The following is a 9464-nucleotide window of genomic DNA, read 5'->3' as shown; positions in this document are numbered from 1 at the left end:
AGCACACAGAGCAACTTTGGTTTGGGGTGTGCAGGAAAGAAAAGTAGTGAGGGAAAGGAGGCAGGTATGTGAACAGAGATGGCACTGGCATGTGAACAGTACATGACGAGAGACAAAAGCCATATGAATTTCTTACCTCCCATAAATCCCAAGGTAAAGACTAAGCATGTCAAAGAGCAACAAAAATAAAACATGTTTATACATGATTATTTCAGCGAGTACAAACATTACAGACACTGATCAGACTGAAGCAGACATACACATTCAACAGCACTTATCTCTGCATGTTTTGAAAATATTGGCTAGTACCTGAATTTATACACTCCTCCTCGCTGCATATTCAAATCTAAGTATCAAGGCATTTGAGTAAGCATTTTTTCCACCTCTATGAAGGGAGAGTCCCGCTATGAAGGGAGACAGTAAAGCCACATTCAGGTATCAGTGGCAGATAACATGGTCAGAAAAAAGAAAAAAAGAAAGAAAAAACCAAACCAAACTCATGTGTTTGTGGTCCATTAGGTTAAATCCACACCCAGTAGAGTTAACATGATTTCAGAATAAGACATCAACATCTGCCCCAATCCTGGCAGCTTTCAAGAACAGATTAAATAAGGCCTTGAGCAATCTGGTCTAGTAGAAAGTGTCCCTGCCCATGGTATCGGGAGCTGTAAACAGAAGATCTTGACAGTCCCTTCCAACCCCTTAACATTCTGTGATTCTGTGGTGTCTTTGGAGCAGTAGTAAAATACCTTAACATTTTTGCCATACTTCCCACTCTATAGGAAATAAATCTGACTGCTGTGATAACTGGGTGCTTTTCACTATGTTTTGTATTTTGGTCACCAGTAGAAATTATTGATTTTAGACTCTCTTTTAATGACTTCTGAAGCTAATAATAATTAGATTAGAACACTAAATATGCTATTGCTGAGCACTTTTGAAAAACCCACTTAGTGTAATATTTGTTGCTTGCTGGAAGGATAATAATCCAATTTTAAGTCAAACTTATACTTGTATCCTATGTCAGTATGACCAATTATCTGAGTTCTAACTGGTGATTCAGGAAAAAAAAAAAAAACAACTAGTAATTTTTTTTTTTTTAAAAAAGCCTATCCTGGTATGCAGCTTGTCCTGGAAGGCAAGTAGACACAAAATGCCCATGTACCCCCATAAAGGTCCAAAAAAGAGATAGCTTTGCCATATTGGTGTGTATCAAATTATGATAATAACTAGTATCTTGCAGATACAGTATTTTAATTGAGGAAAATCAAATGTCTAATGTTTGACCTCTTTGATAAGAGAAGTCTTATTCCTACAAAAGTCTGTGCCATACAGACCTGCTTAACATGATGATACTGGAGATGTACTATAACAACCCAATTATGTTTATCACAAATTTTAATGGCACCCACAGGGAAAAAATAACCGGTTCATACATATAAAATGGAAAGTCTCAGTGAGGACAACAACCATATCCAGGATGCACTTCAAAGTCTCCAGTCATTTAAACATAAAATGAGGCACAGTCCACCTGCCTCTGACAGAGGACAGGACCAGGTACTGGCCACAACAGAATTAGGCATCTTCCTTTTTGATACCACACTGTGACAGGCAGGAAGCTGCTTCTCAACCATGAATGCAGGCTGTGTCATACACAGAAAAAGAAGGGCTTCACATCACTTGAATATCCATTTACAGCTTTATTCACCTTAAGTAACTGCAGATTATCAGTGTCTGTTAATTAAAAAGCCATTTGAGAGCAATTTATAGTAGGAGTAAAGAGCTCAGACTGAATTCCCATCCACAGAGTAACAGCTTAAATACATCCAGCATACAGAGGATGCTGCTCTAGGGAGGGACATACATTAAGTGGATCATCAGAGCAAAGCCCAAGCACCCCACAAACACCTCATGCCTAACTGTGGCCAGGCCAGCAGCCACCTGATTCTTCCTGGACTTGCAGATCCAGCAGAGAAGACCAAGGTCCCCACCTGCAAGACCCAGGTCTGGGTACCCACACCCAAGGCCCAGCTACCCACAGCTCAGGTCCACGTTATCATTCAGATGGGTGCAAGTCACCACAGGTGGCAACAAGTCAGGTATGAAGGGAGAAGGAATGGCGATATGAACCAACCTGGGAGGCGGGTGTGGGGGTCTTCCCCACAGTGGCATCTGGTTTAATGGGATCAAAATCCAGATCCAACAGGCTGGCTCCCTCCTGGAAGGGCCCAGGGGCATCAAACTTGGCAGCAGTGAGGGAGAAAAGCAGTAGGAGCATTAGACACACGCGCGTGCACGGTGGAGGGAGGGTGTGTGATATCCGGAGCTGAGGCTGCAAGCGCAGAAGAAATGGTGGCAGCGCAAACACTGGATGTGCCTCCTGACTGCCTGGTGCCCACAGTCACAGGCAGCTCACGTGGGGGCCCTGTAAACCAAATCCAAGCCTTTTCCACAGCACTCATTCATCTTCCCACCTGGCCAAATGAGCTGACATGGTGTGAGCACCTGATCTGTTGTGGTCAAAAGGATCACTGCCACTGATGAGACAGAAGGGCTGCTCCTCTATGTATACCTGTTCCCCACAGCTCATCCAGCTGCCTTTACACAGACACACCAAGACTGACTTCCTCAGCTACATATAAAAGAGCTGCCATCCATACAACCTATCTCAGGAACACAAATCCAAGCAGAAAAGCACTCAAACTGCTGGAAGGGAAGTCTGAGAGACCTCAGAGCTAACTCCCAAAGCTTCTCATTTCCTCCTGCCTTCTGAGTCAGAAGCACAAAATACAGCAGCTCACCCTAGCTAAGGGATTTGAATCCCTTCCCAATTCAAAAATGCTGTTTTCAATAGTTTCCATTTCCAGGCATCCCAGAAATTTACACACCTAAGTCTTCTAAAAAAGCATGAATTTGAGAACCTTTGCTGCTTTCTTCAAAGTCAGCAGAATAACTGCCTTTGAGTGGTCAATGCTCTGCCTAAAGATCCCTCATTTGCTGATTACCATTAATAAGAAGTCACTACAAAAGACCCAAGTTATTAGTGTTTAAAACTGGACTATCACTTTGGTGGTTTAGATTTAATCTAGCCACTACAAGATATTCCTTTCTACTCAGCTTCAGAAGAAGCTGCTGTCTCCTGGAAGTCAGGAAGATTTGCCCCTGTTTCCTATGACCTCCCAGCTCACTGGCCCTACTGCTTCAAGTTACCTTTTCAATAACATAGAATTTGGCAGGTTGGTCTCCACAGTTACATCAAAACCCCACAATGGAAAAGCTTCTGGAAAGTAGCAAGAGACACCATTTAAGGCAAGACCTCTGAATACCACCGACATCACTAACATTTTCACCTCTTTAATTTTCTCTTATCCCGATTTTCTTATAGCTTTTTCTCTGCTTTATGAACATGTCTTTTTGAGATCCACAAGGATGAGGGCAAGGAACCAAGCTCTCTCATCTCACAATAATGAGCCCTGACCAGCATGCAAAAACCAACTGGCATTCTAGTAATTCTAGTATGCTCTTCCACCACATCCAGGCCATCCATCAGAGAGGTTACAACCCCACTCCTTAGCTTTGTTTGGTAGTGATACATCAAAGGCTGCAGCCATGGAATAGTCTTACCTGCCATTCAAGACTTAAATGCAAGGGCTAACGCCCCTTTCCTTTACCCAAATCTCCCTCGAGAGCTCACTGGAACTAAGACATCTGACAGGAACAGCCCTGGGCAACACACTGAGTGCCAGGGGCTGTTGGGCCCTTCAGTGAAGATTGTTCTGGAAACCAGAGTCCTCCCTCAGAACTCCCATCTGGTCAAAAGTCACAGCAGATCCCATCCAGGGTCAGAGCACTGATCAGGTGCAGAAGAATATGTCTTAAGAGCTGGCATTCACATGGAAATACATGATAGAGTCCATGGGGCAGAGAGAGATGTTCATTACAATACAGGAGAAGGAAGCACAGAAAATGATAAAGAGTTGCTCAGCTGCCTGCGGTCCCCACCTTCCAACACTCACATCAAATCACCTCTCCACTCTGCAAGCTTTATCTACTGCAGTGCCAAATCTGACATGGACTTCCTTCCCTCCCCACTTCATCTCTGCTCCTCAGCACCTGGGCGGAAGGTGGCAAACCAGAGGCAATGGAGCAGGGTGATGCCAAGGAGAAATTAGGAAATGAGTCACAGATGAGCACTAATGGAGATGATTTGTGCTTTAACAAGCATTTAGGGAAAATATATATACAGATGTATATATATGTATATATATGTATTTTTTTTTTTTTAAATAAAGTAGATGTGGGTATCTCACGATACAGCCAGAAATCTGGTCAGGCTCCTATATATATAAGGACTGCCATTCTCCTAGATCCAACAGAGAACTTCCCACCTGGACAGCCTCTCTGGCACTGACGTAAATCAAAGGGAAAGTGAAGATGAAAATCTGTAATTTGAAAATGTTTTTCCTGTTTCAGGGCTTCAGAAGGTGCCACTTGATGGTACTGACAGACTGTGTCAGCAGTCTTAACTGCAGGCACAGTCCTGCCCATCTAACTGCAGAGGCTACTCTTTGCAAAGAACTTTTGCAATCGGCCTTTCCTGTACAGATGTGGGCTTTACACCACAAACCCCACGGGTGAAGGCACAGAGAGCACAAAACTCTCTTCTCCCAGAACTGGCAGAGATGCCAAGGTCAGCAGTTAGGGATGTACACGAGCAGAAAAAAAACATGCTTCATCCACACTCAGGATCAGTGGGTTTAGAGAGAGCATATCATAGGATGTGAAGAGAGTCATAATCCATGTGTACTAAACAAATGCAGTGATTACTTTCTGGTGCCTTGACCAGATGCATTTCTTCTGTTTCTTCTATGAAAGCTCTCAAAGGGCAATGTGGTACTGCCTTTTAGGTACTCTTCCCTTTAAGTTAGCTCCTAAGTAATCGTTTGCCTTCTGAGGTCCAATGCTGAGCTTGCTTTCCTCCTTCACCTGACCAGGTTTCATGGCTTGACACCTCCAAAGAGAAGAAAGGTCTGAAGGAAGAGTTCAGAAGCAGAGAAAAATTAGGCAGGGCATAGCAGCTAACCTGCGAAGGGGTTGTCACACTTATCTCGGGGACAAAATTGTCATCAAACAGACTGATGATGTTCTCCTGCTTGATCTCCTTGGAGGGGGTGACTTTTGGAGGCGGAGGCACCGGAGGCCCTTTCCTCAACTGCATGCAAGTGAGCACATGGCCACAGCACAGACGGCGACACCCAAAAAAACCAAAGACAGGAACCAGGTTAGTCACAAAAACTGAAGGTGAGGGAAATCACAACCACTGGCACAGAGCAGGGTCCAATCAACTCCATCTGAAGAAATGAGGGGAAGAGGTGAAGGGCTGAATTGAAACAAAACAAAATAAATAACCACACGCCTCCAGAGAAGGTTTGGCATCATTAGTTACACTTCAGCCACGGGCAAGTTTCCCTCTGCAGAGGAGAAGCGTAACACAATTAATATGCATTGACAGGACATGCATACATAATTAAAGCATGTGCAACCTTCAAAAGAACCACTGGGAAGGGAGCAGATCAATTACTGAGAACATGATCCAACAGAACAGGCCAGCGCTGCCTCCCTTTGCCGTACTTACCGTACCTAAGGGAACGGGAGAGCAGACTCCGTTTGTCCTACAATGGGCAGGTGACCATGAGCACAGACTGATCTGCCCAGTACTGGCTCCCTGGTGCACTGGTTAGCAGCGTGCTGTAAGAAAGGTCTGCAGGAGCTCTTAATGGCATCTTGGCTTTAGGCAAGAACAACTCAAACTCCTGAGAAGCCATGACTGCTGTGAGCCCAACTCTGCTCTCAGTTTCACCAGTGAGCATTGACAGTAATGAAGTCATGTTTCCCAAATGGAGATCCCAGTGAATACATAAAACTACCTCACCCTGTAACTCTAACCCATTCTAATACCCCTCATCATGCTAAAGACTCAGCCTCACACTGCATCCACAACCCCATGGAAGCTGTGGAAGACCCTCCCTAGATCAACCCATCCACATACTTTTCATATTTTGCTGTGCACAAGGCTTAATGATCATTTCTAGATCAAATCAGACTTTGAGGAGCGGCTGCTGTGTGGGAACAAATCAGCCATGCAAGTTCCCAGCATCACAGCAATGCTCAAGCAATGACAATGCCTTCCATTTACAGTGAAGTTTTATAGCTACTTGATTTTCTTACTGCACCCAAGGCAGCAAGACTCAAGAGACCTGACAATGTGCACCCAGTCTATCAGTGTCAAGCCCAGATCTGAAACACAGAAATCCATTACTCTCAGGCCTGTCCTCCAGCACATAAATGAGTTCTACAAGGCCTTTAATCAGATTTCTAAGGACATGCCCAGTTTTCTACTTGGATTAACCTACTTTAGAGAGAGTGATTGTGTATGAAAACACACTTTTTTTCCCCTGAATAGCTAGCTAGGGGAAATAATGGAAACAAGTGTGTTCACTTTCAACTTTTCACTGTTTGCAGAAGGTGGTGTGTCCATTGTGAGAACAATCCCTTCCTGAAAACCGCCTGCCTGACAGTTGCAAGATGGGACCAGAAATTTCAGGGAAATGCTGTTCTCAGAACAGAACCACCCTCTGCAGAAATGGAAGGCTCCAATTACTAACTCTCAAGTTAAAAATATCACAATTCTTCTGCTATTTATTCCTCTAATATAGTCAGTCTCCTTCATTCCAATGCAATAGTGACTTGAAAATTGCCACGTCCACACTATCCAGCATTACTTCCAACAGCAGTCTAAAACCACATTTCAAAGACAAGATGATTGCATATTGATGTTGAGTTATACCCATGAATTCATCATGTACTAACAACTTTGTTGCCTAAAATAAAACAAATCCTCTTAAATTTTTCTGCTGACTTGGATCCCACAGAGCTTTATCTGCCCAAATTCAACATAGTTGCACTGATTTCCAAAGTCTCATTATAGAGTTTCAGTGGTGTAACTGAGAGCAGAAGTCTGACCTTTTAAGTTTCACAGATTCCCTGAAGTCCTGTGTCATCATCAAATTATTCTGTGGAGAGCTGAGAGCATTCATTTATTCCAAAACACAGAAATAAACTGTTTTTAAGAATTAAAGGACAGTAAAAGAGTTTGGGTTTGGGGTTTTTTTTTGTATAGGGAATAGTTCAAAATTTAGTTAGCATTTATTTGGTCACTTCTGGTTTTGTCTTTCTCTCCACAGCCTTTGCTTACACTCTGCACTGGTATTTCAGACATGAAGAGGCCAGAGAATTGTTCTTGCTTTATGCTCCATCCTCCCATAGAAGGTGAGGCCCTTCAGCCTCCCTTGGAGGCCCACTGAACAAATCACTTACCCATAGGTCAAAAGTAATGACACCTGTGAAGATTTCAGTGTTAAGGTTGGGCATTGTTGAGGGAGCAGACACTGGTGTTTCCCAGCTGGCTGGCAAGCCGACACACACCTGGTTTCTAGATTTTATCCATACAGACACCAGGCTTGGCTCTGAGTGTGGAACTCCTGCCTTTGTCTTCCCTCCCTCTGGAGCCAGCTCAATCTCTTAGCAGCTACTGTGAATACAGAGCGGAGCTCTTGCTCTTCACCTTAGTGACTCCCGGGGGGATGAATTAAGCACAGAGTGGGAAAGAGCTGCCAGGCGGTGGCAGCATTCGCTGCAAATACCATTTCAGTCTTGCCTGTGGCCCATCCAAGCCAGGGCTGCGCTGGAATATCCTGCTTGCTCGTCAAGGGGTGCCTCCAGCCCCATTCCTGCGGGCAGGCAGGCAGCAAGTGAAGGAGAAAGCACTTGCAGGCTGGCAAAAACAAGGGTTATGTGTGCTATTTAAAGGAAAGGGAAGAAGCCAAACTCAGCGAGACGAATCCACGGGCAGGGTGAGTGAAGTCTGCTGTGAACAGCTTAATAAATCTGTATGATTTCTTGTTCCAAATTTTAATCAAGTTCTGGAAATCTCTGGAGGGGGGAAAAAAACCCGAAGAAACCTGCAACAGAAAGGCAATTCTGGATATCCTATCTTCTCTCCCCCATACACACAGCCTACTCCAAAGATCCTAACCAGGTTGGTAGTGAAGCCACTCTCAGGCTCTACACTGCCGAGAGAGACCCTGGAGCAGTCCTGAAAAGACAGTGCCAGGCATCCACATATCTCACAGAGCTGGAAAAGAAATTTTGCCACACATCCCCTTCCTGCCCCTCAATAATCCTAAAAATCAAAAATGCAGGGAAGAGAAAAATATTGTGAGAGGCTATCGAGAAACAGGAGAAAGCCTACCCCACAGTCTTGGATTTGGAACCATGCTGCTATGCATGGGAACAGTAAGGAAGTTCTGGGTTGCACCCATCTCTTTTCAGAGGCAGTGGGTTTTCTTACCAGTTTGGCCAGAATCCCTCTTAGCTTTAACTCTTCCTGGAAGACTACTCGCTACTGCCCCACTTACTGAGATACAAGCATGGGAACCCAACATTAAATTTGGCCTAGTTACTACTTTCCCCTACTAAGCTTTTCCCCCGCTCAGCAACAAAGGGACAGGAAGAGGAAGTAAATGTTTAATCATCCCAAAGCAAAACATATTATATGATATGCTGAGTAGCTACATCTACTGTTTTGAACATGCTGCTGGATATTTCCTACGTAAGGAAAGGCCTAACAAAGGCCATATGGAAGGTATCAGACTTCATACAATGGACTATCTTCTTCCTGGAACCCACCTAATTTCTTCATAGCATAAAAATACAATCCCCTTTTTTTTTTAAGCATAATATTTTATCTTGATAGTAAAGTGAAACATCATCCAAAGTACCGATGTTCTCCTTAACAATATTAAGCTTTTTTATTTTAACCTTCCTCAGCTACAGAAGTTCTTGAGAAGAAACTGGACCACTGAATTCCACAGGTTAATTCAAATGTAAAGAACAAACTTCCTCGCTTAGCTACAACTCCATCCTCCCTGGATCTTCTTGGCCATCCTACCAGACAGTGAAATGTATTACTGGCCTTCCCCCAGTGAAACCATTCAAAGACACTCAGTTCTTATGATATAAAGATGGCCAATAAGCAACTTGCATTCTTAGGAACTTTCTCAGGAAGCAGTGAAAAGAGAACAACCATCACGTCGTATTCTGTGTGCTCCATAGCAGGATGAGGTCTAAAAAAACAACTGATGGATGTCTGACTCACAGAGCTTGTGCCATCAGCAGAGACATGGTCAATGTCATGGGGACACTACCTGAGACGGTGACTTTGGGATGCTGGCCCCAGGTGCTTCCAAAGTGGATGGTTCCAGCTCATGGTTGACAGTCTTGGTCTCAGGGCTGGTGATGGGAGATCCATCTGGTGGAGGCGAGGGGCTTTTATTTGCTTTCGCTGGGGTGCTGTCACTGAAGGAAGTGGAGAGAGAAAGGGGGAGAGAGGGGGAGAGAGAGGG

General features: G+C 44.2%; 1 protein-coding gene across 20 annotated transcripts in view; it reads right to left on the bottom strand.

The window, feature by feature from the left end:
* BIN1 (bridging integrator 1) overlaps positions 1-9464 on the bottom strand; it is a 77027-nt gene that overhangs the window by 14370 nt on the left and 53193 nt on the right. For 7 of the 20 annotated variants that reach the window (XM_017727326.1, XM_017727309.1, XM_017727310.1 and 4 more), the window contains 4 exons: positions 9267-9417; positions 5084-5212; positions 2135-2242; positions 137-160 (listed from right to left, as the gene is read on the bottom strand). In XM_017727326.1, the coding sequence (XP_017582815.1) occupies positions 137-160; positions 2135-2242; positions 5084-5212; positions 9267-9417 (412 nt within the window). The remainder of the gene's footprint in view (positions 1-136; positions 161-2134; positions 2243-5083; positions 5213-9266; positions 9418-9464) is intronic. The other 13 variants (XM_017727315.1, XM_017727318.1, XM_017727319.1 and 10 more) reach the window with 4 other exon arrangements.

The sequence above is a fragment of the Corvus brachyrhynchos genome, unplaced genomic scaffold (assembly GCF_000691975.1).
Source record: "Corvus brachyrhynchos isolate BGI_N302 unplaced genomic scaffold, ASM69197v1 scaffold452, whole genome shotgun sequence".
Taxonomy (NCBI): domain Eukaryota; kingdom Metazoa; phylum Chordata; class Aves; order Passeriformes; family Corvidae; genus Corvus; species Corvus brachyrhynchos.
Note: the sequence above shows the minus strand (reverse complement) of the source record. Positions and strands in the feature narration are given on the sequence as shown.